The sequence below is a fragment of the Schistocerca americana genome, chromosome X (genome assembly GCF_021461395.2).
Source record: "Schistocerca americana isolate TAMUIC-IGC-003095 chromosome X, iqSchAmer2.1, whole genome shotgun sequence".
Lineage (NCBI taxonomy): Eukaryota > Metazoa > Arthropoda > Insecta > Orthoptera > Acrididae > Schistocerca > Schistocerca americana.
The window spans coordinates 121494653-121513175 of NC_060130.1; the positions used below are offsets into that span (position 1 = coordinate 121494653).

The window sequence follows — 18523 nt, forward strand, 5'->3', positions numbered from 1 at the left end:
ATGATGCCATACTGTAAGATTACATCACTATAACTTACTGCACAAGAGACCTGGATCTACAACACCTTGTCAGCCCTTTACGTTCACCAGTACACTGTTTTAATGGTTGTCCATGGTGCCTCTTACGGCGAGAAAATTTAAATATCATTGCAGCGACATGATTTGTGCTTCATAATGTTCGTCGAGTTTGCGAGCGTGCTCCTCATAAGCAATATCTTTCGGACGAGAGTCAGGGAACAATTTTGTACACAGAAGAATCACGCCGTCCCCAACAGTTGATAGAAAGAAAGCAATTCGCGCCATGCCTTTAATGTTGTATGCTGTGTAGTGTGCTTTGAGTTGGACACGGTATTGCGACCTGTCCTCTTCTATACTGTTAAACTGGCGAAACCTGGGAGCAGCAACCGGTTGTGGAGATGCTTGTTATAACAGTAAGGTTGTCAGCAGCTGTGCATTGAGCAGCAGTCGTGAAATCTTCTGCGCCTGAAACTGAACGACTTCGTTTACAGACATTTCTCGTGGGGGCTTACACTCGGTTAAACTACACTCGGTTAAACATATGTTACAGAGAAGACAAATAATATTTAGACTGCTGAGATTAGCAGAACACTAAGCAGACCAGAGCGGGACGGAATGCACAGGAATAAACGTGCACAGTCTATAGGTGATATCACTTGTTACGATACAGGATGATAGTCTCATCTCAGTGTACAATTGGCTATAAACTTTGCTACACTGTTCTGACTATTAGTTAGGTTAGGTTGCAGCCGTATCTGATGAGCTAAGACAATACTGTCTTCGTAGGCGACGATTACCGAGTGGGTGAGCGGCGCTGCGCTCTGACGTGACTAAGCTTCCGGCAGCCCCTTCGTATGGAACCTCTCTAGGGCGTGTTTGTGCCCACGTCTGTCATTCGTTGCTGCGTCTGGCAGTCACTGTCCTCACGTGTGGTTGCGTCGTGAGATACCAACTTTGACACGGGACCTCGATCCTTGGATGACACCACATCTATTAGTGTTGGAACCGTACATGCATCTGACCACTCTACAGTATGTGGTGGAGTTTTCTGTCCGTTTCCGTTCTTATGCTGACCGAAGAAAAATGGCTCTGTACACATCTTAATCTTACTTTTGTTACATTTATCCACATTTCAAGAAATTTGTTTTTCCTTACGATCATCGAATGATGATGCTTTCCTCTAGACAACAGTATCAACAACGAAAAGTCTTGTAGTGCTGGTGTTGAGTTAACGAATAATAACAGAGGTGTAGCCATTCACTGTTCAAAATGGTTCAAATGGCTCTGAGCACTATGGGACTTAACTTCTGAGGACATCAGTCCCCTAGAACTTAAAACTACTTAAACCTAACTAACCTAAGGACATCACACACATCCATGCCCAAGGCAGGATTCGAACCTGCGACCGTAGCGGTCGCGCGGTTCCAGACTGAAGCGCCTAGAACAGCTCGGCCACACCGGCTGGCGCCATTCACTGTGACACACGGCAAAGACCATACGTTACAAGACATACAGCTACCCTGGTGTGTCACGTATACTTTGTGGGGGGTTGTTGGCGTATTTCATCAATAATATTTTGCTCGTTAGCTGTAGTACAGCTCGTTTTTGGGCGACCACCGACCAATGTAACAGACAGAGAGAACCTCTGAACCTCTCTCCCGACGACGAATTTCCAGAAAATGAAACATATTTACCTGGAAAACGTCAATCGTGACACCTACCTGGGAAGCAACTCCAGCCATGTTACGAGATGCATCAAGGCCGGAGACGTTTGTGTGTGCCGTGCGACTATCGTTCTGTTGTATTTAAAACCTGAGGAGAAAGTAGAGATCATAAACTATGCGGAGTATAAAGCGCTGCTTGTGTCCTTAATGCGCATTATCGATCAGGCTGTTTTTTGCTATGGATATCCACTTCGATTTTGTAAACTGGTCTTTCAGTCGTAGCCCATTATTTGACAACGCCAACGCTGTAAATACAGGGTGTTACAAAAAGGTACGGCCAAACTTTCAGGAAACATTCCTCATACGCAAATAAAGAAAAGATGTTATGCGGACATGTATCCGGAAACGCTTAATTTCCATGTTAGAGCTCATTTTAGTTTCGTCAGTACGTACTGTACTTCCTCGATTCACCGCCAGTTGGTGCAATTGAAGGAAGGTAATGTTGACTTCGGTGCTTGTGTTGACGTGCGACTCATTGCTCTACAGTACTAGCATCAAGCACATCAGTACGTAGCATCAACAGGTTAGTGCTCATCACGAACGTGGTTTTGCAGTCAGTGCAATGTTTACGAATGCGGAGTTGGCAGATGCCCATTTGATATATGGATTAGCACGGGGCAATAGCCGTGGCGCGGTACGTTTGTATCGAGACAGATTTCCAGAACGAAGGTGTCCCGACAGGAAGATGTTCGAAGCAATTGATCGGCGTCTTAGGGAGCACGGAACATTCCAGCCTATGACTCCCGGCTGGGGAAGACCTAGAACGACGAGGACACCTGCAATGGACGAGGCAGTTCTTCGTGCAGTTGACGATAACCCTAATGTCAGCGTCAGAGAAGTTGCTGCTATACAAGGTAACGTTGACCACGTCGCTGTATGGAGAGTGCTACGGGAGAACCAGTTGTTTCCGTACCATGTACAGCGTGTGCAAGCACTATCAGCAGCTGATTGGCCTCCACGGGTACACTTCTGCGAATGGTTCATCCAACAATGTGTCAATCCTCATTTCAGTGCAAATGTTCTCTTTACGGATGAAGCTTCATTCCAACGTGATCAAATTGTAAATTTTCACAATCAACATGTGTGGGCTGACGAGAATCCGCACGCAGTTGTGCAATCACGTCATCAACACAGATTTTCTGTGAACTTTTGGGCAGGCATTGTTGGTGATGTCTCGATTGGGCCCCATGTTCTTCCACCTACGCTCAATGGAGCACGTTATGATGATTTCATACGGGATACTCTACCTGTGCTGCTAGAACATGTGCCTTTACAAGTACAACATAACATGTGGTTCATGCACGATGGAGCTCCTGCACATTTCAGTCGAAGTGTTCTAACGCTTCTCAACAACAGATTCGGTGACCGATGGATTGGTAGAGGCGGACCAATTCCGTGACCTCCACGCTCTCCTGACCTCAACCCTCTTGACTTTCATTTATGGGGGCATTTGAAAGCTCTTGTCTACGCAACCCCGGTACCAAATGTAGAGACTCTTCGTGCTCGTATTGTGGACGGCTGTGATTCAATACGCCATTCTCCAGGTCTACATCAGCGCATCAGGGATTCCATGCGACGGAGGGTGGATGCATGTATCCTCGGTAACGGAGGACATTTTGAACATTTCCTGTAACAAAGTGTTTGAAGTCACGCTGGTACGTTCTGTTGCTGTGTGTTTCCATTCCATGATTAATGTGATTTGAAGAGAAGTAATAAAATGAGCTGTAACATGGAAAGTAAGCGTTTCCGGACACATGTCCACATAACATAGGTTCTTTCTTTGAGTGTGAGGAATGTTTCCTGAAAGTTTGGCCGGACCTTTATGTAACACCATATATATTCAGAATACTTCTGCAGAAACAGAACGATTAATTATTATTAAATATATACAAAAGGGCTAGCGTAAGCGTATGATGTTCTAATCGAAGATGTCTACGAGTAATCGGCTTTGTATGTGATTCACAACCGATGCACACATACCTTTTGATCTGCTGTATTCAACACGTCACTGAAAGTAATGAAGGGTTCAGTTTCCAAATATGCTATTTGCCTATAGGTAATATTCGAAATATTTGTGTATTGCTATATTTACTACAATGAGCCCTGTTTTGATTGAATGCTTTCTTTACACGTGTACAATACAGAATCCTTAAGCTTAACGCCAATGGCCATACCGCAGTTTACGAATTCCTTTCAAACACTTGTATACGGAACTGTGCCTGTGAGGCACATAGGGAGCTACACGCGAGGCTGCGACGGAGGAGAGGGACCACTGTCGCTTCCGCAGTCCCGACCCTCGGATTAGTGTTGATGTAAAGCAGTTATTTTTTTTAGTCGACGAATGTTGTGCTTAAAAACCGTGTACCGATCTTGAATATGATAGAGTGTGGAAATACATTGTTATTCTGCTTTGAACTGTTCTATTGGATTCAATTTTTCGGTTCTTTTATTTTACAAAAATCTGTAACTATGGCCTTGCATTTCTGAGAGATAAGTTCTGTGACTGTAAGTGAACTGCAACAGCTTAATTTGTCCCAACCGTCACTCCATGAGAAAGTTACACTTAAGAAAAGAGGCTGTTCAATACATGCTATACTAATAACCACATATAGGCAACAAAGAGAAATATATTCGTATCTTTAATACTGAATACTTAGAACGGAAAAATCTGCTTTGTGACTGTAAAGTAAAATATTCATTTCTTTGTTTTCCATATTTGCTATTTGAAGGTGATGTAACATTGTCAAAAGATAGTTTGAGAAATGCAAACAAAATGAAACAAAAAACTGAAAAGAATGAGAAATCAAAGGAGCACGTTGATGGCGTAGTTTCACTATCACTTTCATAAACCGATAGTATTTAATAGAAACTTAATGGGGCCTACAAATTTTCATTCAATGAGCGTAATATAAAGGTTCAAAAAACTGTGAAATTTTCTCCAAAATAATAAATTGCATTTTCTTTTCTGTAAGCTTTGAAACTCACTCACATGGACATGACGAAAATGATGATTCAGTTAGTCCACGTATATTTAGAGGATTGGTAATTATTGTATTTGAATTAGATTCAGATTTGAAGAATCACTGAGAAACCACTGCAGTCTTCAAAGGTGTTACAAAGACGATCCAGAATGAGATACTTCAATGCTTGCTACAAAGGAGATAAGGACGGCAATTTGAAAACCTGCTTCTGTAGGTCTTACGCCTTCTGACAACAGATGTTCCGGAACACACTTAAATGTTTCTTGTTCTATAGTACGCATTGAATTGTAAAATATTTGAGCATTTCTGGGGGTTCTTTATTCCAGAGGATCAAACTGCAGGCGCTATATCAAGATCTATTTAGAATAATAAGACATCTCTTCAAGGAAATGGACAAAAATGATCTCATACATCTGGGGGTGCAGATGCTATGAAAGGCAAAAAGCAGGAGTTTAACCAAAAATCAAAGCAGTTTACAGCAATGCATATTTCATTTACTGTTATGTACATCAACTTAATCTGATAATGAGAAATTTAGAAAGTATTACATGAAAGGTAAAAATATTTTGTTCTAACATTCTGGCTATTCCAATATCCTTTTCAAGATCACCGCAATGTGTGTCCATTCTAAAGAAGCATATGCACGTCAGCATTCCACGTCCAACTTCTACAAGATGGAACTTCAACATACAGACTACAAACAGAGTTCGTAAAAATTTACAAGATTTAAAAAACAGCTTTACTAAAATTCAGTGAACATCAGATGTAAATCAAAACACTGCAGAAGCAACAGGAATTTTAAAATAACTGAATGATAATAACTTCATATTTTGGGTATGGCTGTTTCATAACATCATCCCTCATCTTGAAATAATTTACAATCAAATGCAACCTCGAGAAATTAATGTGTTTAAGGTTAATGAATTATTCAAAATTATTCAAAACTGCTATTGTAGAATTAATAACTTCAAAGTATTTTGAGAATCATTCAAAGAGAATCACGGCAGAAGCTAAGAAATTGTCTGACTGTACATGTGTTGACATGGTGGACAGATAATCTTCTACTTAACAGTCGTAGCTGCTAAATTGTTCAAAAAGAAATGCTTCGCTAGTTATAAGAATGAACATTGTGCAGAGGAAATACTGCTGACAGCTGAAGCATGTCCCAAGGTTGAGAAAGAAAAGCTTGAAACTGGTCTAAAATTATTCTATTGTACGTCTACAGTTTATGAATATTCCAAATTAGTTGAGCTACTGAAAATTCTCTCGGAAAATAATGTGGATGATATTAGTGCAGTTATAAAACTAATAAAAATCGTTATGACAGTACCTGTGACATAAGAGAAACTAGGCCGCTTTTCAACACTGAAAGCGCTATGAATTTGGAAAGACTAAATGTGCTTGCAATGCTTTCAATGGAGAAACATTTTAGCAGGTGTAATCCAGAGATCAAGGAGAAAATCACTGATCTTTCTGCGCAAAACTAAAAGAAAAAAATATTTCCTTTTTAAATGAATATATCAAGCTTGAGCTGTATCAATTTACACTGAAGAGCCAAAGAAACTGGTACACCTGCCTAATATCGTGTAGGGTCCCCGCGAGCACACGGAAGTGCCTCAACACGACGTGGCATGGACTCGACTAATGTCTGAAGTTGTGCGGGAGGGAACTTACACCATGAATCCTACACGGCTGCCCATAAATTCGTAAGAGTACGCGGGGGTGCAGATCTCTTCTGAATAATACGTTAAAAGGCATTCCAGATATGCTCAATAATGTCCATGTCTGGGGAGTTTGCTCGCTAGCGAAAGTGTTTAAACTCAAAAGAGTGTTTCTGGAGTCACTCTGTAGCAATTCTGGACGTGTGGGGTGTCGCGTTGTCCTGCTGGAATTGCCCAAGTCCGTCGGAATGCACAATGGACATGAATGGATGCAGGTGATCAGAGAGGATGCTTACGTACGTGTCACCTGTCAGAGTCGTATCTAGACGTATCAGGGGTCCCATATCACTTCAACTGCACGTGCCCCACACCATTACAGAGCGTCCACCAGTTTGAACAGCCCCTTGCTGACATGCAGGGTCCATGGATTCATGAGGTTGTCTCCATATCCGTCCACCCACTCCATACAATTTGAAACTAGACTCGTCCGACCAGGTAACATGTTTCCAGTCATCAACAGTCCAACGTCGGTGTTGACGGGCCCAGGCGAGGCGTAAAGCTTTGAGTCGTGCAGTCATCAAGGGTACACGAGTGGGCCTTCGGCTCCGAAAGCCCATATCGATGATTTTTCGTTGAATTGTTCGTAGCCTGACACTTGTTGACGGCCCAGCATTGAAATCTGCAACAATTTGTGGATAGGTTGCATTTCTGTCACGTTGAACGATCTCTTAGTCGCGGTTGGTCCCGTTCTTGGAGGATCTTTTTCCGGCCGCAGCGATGTTGGAGATTTGATGTTTTACCGGATTCTTAATGTTCACGGTACACTCGTGAAATGATCGTACGGGAAAGTTCCCACTTCATCGCTACCTCGGAGATGCTGTATCCCATCGCTCGTGCGCCGACTATAACACCACGTTCAGACTCTTAAATCTCGATAAGCTACCGTTGTAGTAGCAGTAACCGATCTAACAACTGCGCCACTTACATTATACAGGAGTTACCGACCGCAGTGCCTTATTCTGCCTGTTTACATGTCTCTTTCTGTGGGGCATCTGTTTAGGTTAAAGCAGACAAAAAACTGACTTTGTTCTTTTAGGATTTTATCAAGTTTCTGAATAACTTTTTTTTTCTTTTGCAGAATTTTAAAACAAAGCACTAACACTGATTTTAGTTGTGACCCGCCTCTGGTCTGCAACAACACAGGAGATAGGGCCTGGTTCTAGCAATACGATCCGGAGACCAAGCGACAGTCAGTGGCGCGGTGTTCTTCGTCTTTCCCCTCCGTCCGCCCCCTCCCCTCCATCCCCTCCCCCCAAAAAAAAGAAGATTAAGAAGATGTGGATCGGCTTTTTCGACAGCAAAGACTTAATCCATCATTAATTTCTGCCCGACGGAGGCGGGGAAGGCGATGAACACCATGCCATTGACTGTTGCTCGGTTTCCAGATCGTATCGATAGCACCAGGTAACGGTGCGGATTTCGAGAAATTCCACCGGGAGCTAGCATCAGCTTTAGAATCGATGTATGAAGTGCGTTGTAGCTAATGGTGATTACTTTGGAGGCTAGTAAAGATCTTTTGTTTTTGAACACTTGTTTCCTTTATTATTTTCTGAGAGAAATCACCGAACATTTCAGACACAGCTTATAATCAATTATTACATTATGATGCCAACGAAAATAGTAACGTAATTTAGAAATGATCTTCCACGTGGCTGACTAGCCTTACTGGTACCGTAATCCCCTAAAAATAAAGTAGCAACAATGATTATCGGTATTAATAGATGGAGCCAACGACAGGTGGGTAGACCGCAATGCAAAATTATATACCTAAGTGATGATGCTTATAGTTGAAAGAGAGCCACCTAGGAGAAGCAGGGGTTGATCAAGGAGGAAATCAGTGGTGAAAGTGTTTCTTACTTTGAAAGAAGGGATATAACTGAAAAAGAGGGATGCAATGCTAACAATCGACCGAAAAGCATGGGCGAGTGTATTGTGTGACAACAGAATACAGTATATGCTTTAAGGTAAAATACGTCTTTAAAAATGAAATAATAAATATATTGTATTCTTAGTTCTGTGTTTCTCTTTAGGAATTGCACGCATCTTGTGCTAGACAAGCCCTACGTTGATTAAACAGCCAGATGCCACACCACAAACTAAAATTAACAAACCAGAACAAATACGCCCTCTCACAGAATGAAACCCTCCACATAGAACACTCCCAACGCTAAGCACAGCATAAACTGCATATTGATAAAAATACTTAACTCATACGTTACTGCAGTTTTTTTTCAGTTTTGCTATTTCTTGACGATTATTTCATACCGGATATGAACACAGAATGAAATTTTTTTACGGATATTTTCGTATAGCTAGTACGCAAGAAATCCTGCTGTGAAAACAGAGTACGTGAATTTTTCTCTGTCCTTTTTACAAGGGGCGATCAAAATTTTTCCGTTCGAAGGCCACACTAGTAGCTTGCCTACACGTCGGTGCTTATACACCCGCATCGTAATCGCTCTTGGTTGCATATATGCTGCAGCAAAACCCTCAAACCGAAACTTTTTGATCGTCTCTTATATACGACTTCTTTTTTTTATTAATAGCATGTAGATCCATATTTACCTTTTTAGCAAATTGTATACAGGTTGACTCACCTAAAACTTGCACCGCAAATATTGCGAAAAGTGAGATGGATATGCGGTTTTCACAGAAGGGGTTGGTAGTCAACAGATTGTGGTAATACTTAGAAAGTGTATTTTGTGTGCAAAAATACACTTTTCTAATGAGACAATGCCTAAAGGCATTGTTGTTGTTGTTGTGGTCTTCAGTCCTGAGACTGGTTTGATGCAGCTCTCCATGCTACTCTATCCTGTGCAAGTTTTTTCATCTCCCAGTACCTACTGCAACCTATATCCTTCTGAATCTGCTTAGTGTATTCATCTCTTGGTCTCCCTCTACGATTTTTACCCTCCACGCTACCCTCCAATACTAAATTGGTGATCCCTTGATGCCTCAGAACATGTCCTACCAACCGATCCCTTCTTCTGGTCAAGTTGTGCCACAAACTTCTCTTCTCCCCAATCCTATTCAATACTTCCTCATTAGTTATGTGATCTACCCATCTAATCTTCAGCATTCTTCTGTAGCACCACATTTCGAAACCTTCTATTCTCTTCTTGTCCAAATTATTTATCGTCCATGTTTCACTTCCATACATGGCTACACTCCATACGAATACTTTCAGAAATGACTTCCTGACACTTAAATCTATACTGGATGTTAACAAATTTCTCTTCTTCAGAAACGCTTTCCTTGCCATTGCCAGCCTACATTTTATATCCTCTCTACTTCGACCATCATCAGTTATTTTGCTCCCCAAATAGCAAAACTCCTTTACTACTTTAAGTGCCTCATTTCCTAATCTAATTCCCTCAGCATCACCCGACTTAATTAGACTACATTCCATTATCCTTGTTTTGCTTTTGTTGATGTTCATCTTATATCCTCCTTTCAAGACACTGTCCATTCCATTCAACTGCTCTTCCAAGTCCTTTGCTGTCTCCGACAGAATTACAATGTCATCGGCGAACCTCAAAGTTTTTATTTCTTCTCCATGAATTTTAATACCTACTCCGAATTTTTCTTTTGTTTCCTTTATTGCTTGCTCAATATACAGATTGAACAACATCGGGGAGAGGCTACAACCCTGTCTTACTCCCTTCCCAACCACTGCTACCCTTTCATGTCCCTCGACTCTTATAACTGCCATCTGGTTTCTGTACAAATTGTAAATAGCCTTTCGCTCCCTGTATTTTACCCCTGCCACCTTTAGAATTTGAAAGAGAGTATTCCAGTCAACATTGTCAAAAGCTTTCTCTAAGTCTACAAATGCTAGAAACGTAGGTTTGCCTTTCCTTAATCTTTCTTCTAAGATAAGTCGTAAGGTCAGTATTGCCTCACGTGTTCCAGTGTTTCTACGGAATCCAAACTGATCTTTCCCGAGGTTGGCTTCTACTAGTTTTTCCATTCGTCTGTAAAGAATTCGTGTTAGTATTTTGCAGCTGTGACTTATTAAGCTGATAGTTCGGTAATTTTCACATCTGTCAACACCTGCTTTCTTTGGGATTGGAATTATTATATTCTTCTTGAAATCTGAGGGTATTTCGCCTGTTTCATACATCTTGCTCACCAGATGATAGAGTTTTGTCAGGACTGGCTCTCCCACGGCCGTCAGTAGTTCCAATGGAATATTGTCTACTCCGGGGGCCTTGTTTCGACTCAGGTCTTTCAGTGCTCTGTCAAACTCTTCACGCAGTATCTTATCTCCCATTTCATCTTCATCTACATCCTCTTCCATTTCCATAATATTGTCCTTAAGTACATCGCCCTTGTATAGACCCTCTATATACTCCTTCCACCTTTCTGCTTTCCCTTCTTTGCTTAGAACTGGGTTTCCATCTGAGCTCTTGATATTCATACAAGTCGTTCTCTTATCTCCAAAGGTCTCTTTAATTTTCCTGTAGGCGGTATCTATCTTACCCCTAGTGAGATAGGCCTCTACATCCTCACATTTGTCCTCTAGCCATCCCTGCTTAGCCATTTTGCACTTCCTGTCGATCTCATTTTTGAGACGTTTGTATTCCTTTTTGCCTGTTTCACTTACTGCATTTTTATATTTTCTCCTTTCATCAATTAAATTCAATATTTCTTCTGTTACCCAAGGATTTCTGCTAGCCCTCGTCTTTTTACCTACTTGATCCTCTGCTGCCTTCACTACTTCATCCCTCAAAGCTACCCATTCTTCTTCTACTGTATTTATTTCCCCCATTCCTGTCAATTGCTCCCTTATGCTCTCCCTGAATCTCTGTACAACCTCTGGTTCTTTTAGTTTATCCAGGTCCCATCTCCTTAAATTCCCACCTTTTTGCAGTTTCTTCAGTTTTAATCTACAGGTCATAACCAATAGATTGTGGTCAGAGTCCACATCTGCCCCTGGAAATGTCTTACAATTTAAAACCTGGTTCCTAAATCTCTGTCTTACCATTACATAATCTATCTGATACCTTTTAGTATCTCCAGGGTTCTTCCATGTATACAACCTTCTTTCATGATTCTTAAACCAAGTGTTAGTTATGATTATGTTGTGCTCTGTGCAAAATTCGACCAGGCGGCTTCCTCTTTCATTTCTGTCCCCCAATCCATATTCACCTACTATGTTTCCTTCTCTCCCTTTTCCTACACTCGAATTCCAGTCACCCATGACTATTAAATTTTCGTCTCCCTTCACAATCTGAATAATTTCTTTTATTTCATCATACATTTCTTCAATTTCTTCGTCATCTGCAGAGCTAGTTGGCATATAAACTTGTACTACTGTAGTAGGCGTGGGCTTCGTATCTATCTTGGCCACAATAATGCGTTCACTATGCTGTTTGTAGTAGCTTACCCGCATTCCTATTTTCCTATTCATTATTAAACCTACTCCTGCATTACCCCTATTTGATTTTGTGTTTATAACCCTGTAGTCACCTGACCAGAAGTCTTGTTCCTCCTGCCACCGAACTTCACTAATTCCCACTATATCTAACTTCAACCTATCCATTTCCCTTTTTAAATTTTCTAACCTACCTGCCCGATTAAGGGATCTGACATTCCACGCTCCGATCCGTAGAACGCCAGTTTTCTTTCTCCTGATAACGACATCCTCTTGAGTAGTCCCCGCCCGGAGATCCGAATGGGGGACTATTTTACCTCCGGAATATTTTACCCAAGAGGACGCCATCATCATGTAATCATACAGTAAAGCTGCATGCCCTCGGGAAAAATTACGGCTGTAGTTTCCCCTTGCTTTCAGCCGTTCGCAGTACCACAACAGCAAGGCTGTTTTGGTTAGTGTTACAGGGCCAGATCAGTCAATCAACCAGACTGTTGCCCTTGCAACTACTGAAAAGGCTGCTGCCCCTCTTCAGGAACCACACGTTTGTCTGGCCTCTCAACAGATACCCCTCCGTTGTGGTTGCACCTACGGTACGGCTATCTGTATCGCTGAGGCACGCAAGCCTCCCCACCAACGGCAAGGTCCATGGTTCATGGGGGGGCTAAAGGCATTAACAAACTAAAAGTAGGGTAAATTAGAAAGTCAGTGGTGTTTGTTGTAGAATTCTAGTGCGAGTCGTTTACGAGATATCGTATTTTGGAAAGTTTCCACACCGACGGTTGCTTGTGCCATTCAACCTGCTTAGTTGCTAGATACGAGGTTATGTTTGCTTACAGTGGGCTTGTGTTCCTGGAGCGCATTGCGACTTTCTACTTCGTGTGGCAATCCAAGCAGTACGTCGTGAGAGGACTATAGGATTTACCAATGCAAAAAAGCCAGCATTCTCATGGTGTATGAAGAGTGCATGAACAATGTTGTTCGCTCTTCTACGGTGTATGCAGTAAGATATCCCAATAGACAACAACCATCTCGACAGTTATTTATCAACCTCTTCAACCAGTTACGTGAAAGAGCCAGTGCAACACCTAGGCAAAGTAACAGAAGGAAACAAGTGACGACAAAAGAAGGGGAAATTAATGCTCTTGCTGCTGTTGCAGTTGATCCACACTTTAGTTTCTATGAAATCGCACGAGGAAGTGGCATGAGTCAGGCAAGTATCCTACGCGTTCTCCATCGACATACATCATATGATCAAATGTATCCGGACACCCCAGAAACATTGGTTTTTCGTATTAGGTGGATTGTGCTGCCACCTATTGCCAGGTACTCCATATCAGCGACCTCAGTTGTCATTAGACATCGTGAGAGAGCAGAATGGGGCGCTCCGCGGAACTCAGACTTCGAACGTGATCAGGTGATTGGGTGTCACTTGTGTCATACGTCTCTACGCGAGATTTGCAAACTCCTAAACATCCTAGGTCCACTGTTTCCGATGTGATAGTGAAGTGGAAATGTGAAGGGACACGTACAGCACAAACGCGTACAGGACAACCTCGTCTGTTGACTGACAGAGACTGTCGGCAGTTGAAGAGGGTGTAATGCGTAATAGGCAGACATCTATCCAGACCATCACACAGGAATTCCAAACTGCATCAGGATCCACTGCAAGTGCTATGACAGTTAGGCGGGAGGTGGGAAAACTTTGATTTCATGGTCGATACAGCTGCTCATAAGCCACACATCATGCCGGTAAAGTACCAAACGATGCCTCGCTTGGAGTAAGAAGCATAAACATTGGACGATTAAACAGTGGAAGAACATTGTGTGGAGTGACGAATCATGGTACACAACGTGGAGATCCGATGGCAGGGTGTGGATATGGCGAACGCCTGATGAACGTCATCCGCCAGCTTGTGTACTGCCAACAGTAAAATTCGGAGGCGGTGGTGTTATGTTGAGTTCGTGTTTTTTATGGAGGGGGCTTGCACCCCTTGTTTTGCGTGGTACTATCACACCACAGTCCTACATTGAAGTATTAAGCACCTTCTTGATTCCCACGGTTGAAGAGCAATTTGGGGATGGCGATTGCATATTTCAACACTATCGAGCACCTGTTCATAATGCACGGCCTGTGGTGGGGTGGTTACACGAAAATAACATACCTGTAATGGGCAGGCCTGCACAGAGTCCTGACCTGAATCCTATAGAACATATTTGGGATGTTTGGAACGCCGACTTCGTGCCAGGCCTCTCCGACCGAGATCGATACCTCTTCTCAGCGCAGCACTCCGTGGAGAATGGGCTGCCATTCCCCTAAGAAACCTTACAGCACCTAATTGAACGTATGCCTGCGAGAGTGGATGCTGTCATCAACGCTGAGGGTGGGCCTACACTATACCGAATTCCAGCATTACCGATGGAGGGCGCCACGAACTTTTAAGACATTTTCAGCCAGATGTCCGGATACTTTTGATCAAATAGTGTAGGATCCATCCCTGTCACATCTCTCTCCACCAAGAGCTGCATGCAAACGTATATGAGAATAATGCTAGCTTCTGCACATCGGTATTAATGTAGTACACTGCAGACGTATCATGTATCTTGACAAGTGATGATACCAAGTTTACCAATCATGGCCAGATAAACAGCCGAAACATGCGCTGTTCACCTGTTGACAATCCCCATTGGCTTCGTCAGGTGGAACGTCAGCGTCTATGGAGAGTAAACGTGTGGTATAGGATAGTGGAGCATCAGCTCATAGGCCCATTTTTCATAGACGGAACACTAAATATGCACAAGTGTCGCTGCCTTCGAATAGACCATCTTCCACGGATGCCAGAAGACGCTCCTCTGCAGACTAGGACGAACATGTGGTACCAACATGATGGCTGTCTAGTCCATAGCCCACGAAGTACTACAGCATGTCCTCACGAATTGTTTCTAAATCTGTGGATTGGACGCAGAGGACAGGGATTTGACGCCTGCAGACCTTTTTCTTTTGGGAAAGCTGAAAGACGCTGTCTACAAGGACATACCAATTACACCTCATATGCAACGACGTATTACTACAACCTGCTCGGACATCTCCGTTGAAATGCCAGCACATGTATAGCAATTATTCCATACAACACTGGAAGCATGTATTGCCGCTGCCGGTGTCGGTGTTATTTTGAACATAAGCCGTGATGGTCAACTGTCTTGTTACTGGTCAGGATCCACATGACCAGTGTATCCACTTGTGTTGTTCTTTAGTGTGTGCTACCACAGGTACTGCAGAAGTGTCGATATGAGAACCTATCAAAATACGATATCTCGTAAACGACGTACACTAGTATTCTGCAACAAACACCACCGGCATTGTAATTTACCCTACTTTTAGTTTTTTAATGTCAATAGGCATTGTTCAATTTAAAAAGTGGATGTTTACTCAAAAAAACACTTTCTAAGTGTTATTACAATCTATTGATTGGCAACAATACGAGCCTCTGACAACGGATCCATTCTGTGAAAACCAAAATCACACATCAATAGCACTCTTCATTTCCACAATATTTGTGTAAATAACTATGAAACAATATTCCGTCGTATGGTTTGTGTTAGTTGATCACTATATTTTAGGTAAGGTGTGGTGTGCAGTATTACACAATGTGTAATCATGTTTTCTAACATGCAAAGCCCACTGCATAAAAGCTAGTTTAAATCACTTGTGCCAGCATTAACTATGCAAATACTTAACGATGGATGCATAAATATCTGAGTAAGCATAACAAAAATAGATTGAATTCAGATGTTAGCATAGGACGAGGCTCTGCTAGATTAAACTGTCAAATGACGCTCCCATCCTGTCAACGTCAGAGTCATGAAGTGACGGTGTGGTGCCGTGCTGTTGACGGCTGGTGTGAATCTCAGTATTTGAAATTCATGGCTGAATGTATTGTTGTGACGTGATGTAATGCCCAGCATGAACCGACCTTTCGACTAGCCCCTAAGTAAAGGATTTGTTGAAACGAAGACTACTTTGAACAACACCCTGGGAACGGACTCCGAAAAATCATCGAGTTTAAAATGAAACAGCTCCACATGTCTATACAGAAAGAATTTCATTTTTAATGTTTGTAGCTAGTAAAACAATACAAAGTATTCCATTGCCATGTTAGACTTGAGTTCTACCATTACAATCAAGGGTAGTGTATGATTCCTCTATCTCGCATTATTTCTGACAAGGGAACCTCCCCATCGCACCCCCCTCATATTTAGTTATAACTTGGCACAGTGGATAGGCCTTGATAAACTGAACACAGATCAATTGAGAAAACAGGAAGAAGTTATGTGGAACTGTGAAAAAATAAGCAAAATATACAAACTGGTCATCAGTCTTGGCCACATAGGCAACATAAAGGAGAACGTGAGCTCAAGAGCGCCGTGGTCCCGTGGTAGATTGAGCAGCTGCAGAAGGAGAGGTCCTTGGTTCAGGTCTTCCCACGAGGGAAAATTTTACTTTCTTTAATTTTGCATAGTTATTATCTGTCCGTTCGTTCATTGACGTCTCTGTTCACTGTAATAAGTTTAGTGTCTGTGTTTTTCGACCGCATCGCATAACCGCGCGATTAGTAGACGAAAGGACGTGCCTCTCCAATCGGAACCGAAAACATTTGATCGCAAGGTCATAGGTCAACCGATTCCTCCACAGGAAAACACATCTGATATATTCTATACGACACTGGTGACGGCATGTGCGTCATATGACAGGAATGTGTTGTCGACCCACCTAACTTGTACACTTGGCGAATGGGTAAAAAGATTCTTCTACCTTGCCCGATTTAGGTTTTCTTGTGGCTGTAATAATCACTTCCAAAAAAGTGATGAAAACATAAGAGTTTGTCACATAATCTGAATATAAAAAGTTAAAGTTTTCACTCGATGGAAGATTAGAACCAAGGACCTTTCGTTCCGCAGCTGCTCACGTTACCACGAGACCACTGCGCTGCTGCGCTTCCAGTGTCATTAATGTTGCCTATGTTGCCATGAACTACTCAGTTTGTATATTTTGCTTATTTTTTCACAGTTCCACACAACTTCTTCCTGTTTTCTCAATTGATCTGCGTTCAGTTTTTCAAGGCCTATCCACTGTGCCAACTTATAACTAAATCTGAGGGGGATACGATGGGGAGGTTCCCTTGTGAGTGTAAACCTAGAAGGTAACATCAAAACTTTTTTATCCAGATTTGGTGAACAGACATTATTTGTGCATGCTCATGCATATTATTGTTGACCTGCTAACGTGTTTGTATATTTTAGTAAATGGTATTAAGAACTGCACTTCTCTACATTTTGCTTAGGTTGGATATCCAGAGGAAGATTGCCTCCCCCATAATGGGACGCTCCCGGAAGATACGGGGTCATCGTAGGCAGCTCTCTGACCCTAAAATACACCCGCCATTTTCTCCCATCAAGGAAGACGGAGACCTGGAGAGTGATTACGACAGGGTAATGATGGGCTTCTAATACTTAGGCATATCATATGTTTTATTGTAATGAGATAAGGATTGTTAGCTATAATAGTTTTACAAACAGCCTTCACTTCTTTTTTCGTAAAAAACTTACATAACACAGTAAATAAATAAAACTTTCATAACGTACTAAAATAAAGAAGGAATAAACAGGATTATTACAAATAGCTGAACTGGTTTCACTAATGAATCGTAGCTCTGTTTTTTGACACAACATTACAGACCATTTTTTAGTCATATGGATAGTATTAATGTTTTTGTGGCTTGTGGTCGTTGTCTCTCCCTCATTAGATGTAACGTATTCATACCAATTTTTCGAAGACATTACAGCCCACAGCCCATAATTCTGGTAGGTATGCTGATAAAGTTGGCACAAAGACAATCTATCAAGTAGCCCCCCCCCCCTACCCCCAAAAAAAGTGAAGTTAAGTTTATGAACGTGGAAGTCCTCTCAGGAATATCTGATCGTTGTTCCTAGCACAGTCAATCCATTGGTATCCCCGTGTGGTTTTCCAGTATCCACGAATAGTTGAGAGTTTAGTGAAGAACCATCCTGTTGGTAGATGAAGTTCACGGCATGTCAAGCTATACGTGTCCCACAGTTGTTTATTCCTTCAAGAAAATAAAAACAAACCCTAAACTTTAAACTGTAAGATCGCATAGAACATATTTACTTTTGGTGAGTCGTGAACATGCTGCTCAATACGGCGGGATGTGTTGGTGCCCCAGATTCGCATACTGAGTCCGATCACAGTACTTAGTGAAGTGGTAGTAGTTAAGACGCTGGACCAACGTTCAGGAGAAGTGGGCTTTCTTTTATTCATTGTAACAATCTTTAAAAAGTTTGTTCAACGTTAAAGATAATTTTTTTCCCAAAAGCTGTTCCATTCGTGTCAAAACCTTAAAGCGACTCGCTATGTATTCTGGCGTAGGAGCTTCTAGTGATTGCAGGCGATGGGATTTCTGTTTCGGAAGCTTGCGTAAGATCTTTTAAACGTTAGATTAAAGAATGTTTCGATCACTTTCTCTGGCTGTTGACTTTTGCACCGAGAGAGGTGGCGCAGTGGTTAGCAGACTGGACTCGCATTCGGGAGGACGACAGTTCAAACCCGCGCCTGGCCGTCCTGATTTAGGTTTTCCGTGATTCACCTAAATCGCTTCAGACAAATTTCGGGATGGTTCCTCTCAA

The 18523-nt window shown here is 42.1% G+C and overlaps 1 protein-coding gene across 1 annotated transcript in view; it reads left to right on the forward strand.

Annotated features, from left to right (window-relative positions):
- LOC124556778 overlaps positions 1-18523 on the forward strand; it is a 438094-nt gene that overhangs the window by 200449 nt on the left and 219122 nt on the right. The window contains exon 9 of the mRNA XM_047130786.1: positions 17164-17311. Within this exon, the coding sequence (XP_046986742.1) occupies positions 17164-17311 (148 nt within the window). The remainder of the gene's footprint in view (positions 1-17163; positions 17312-18523) is intronic.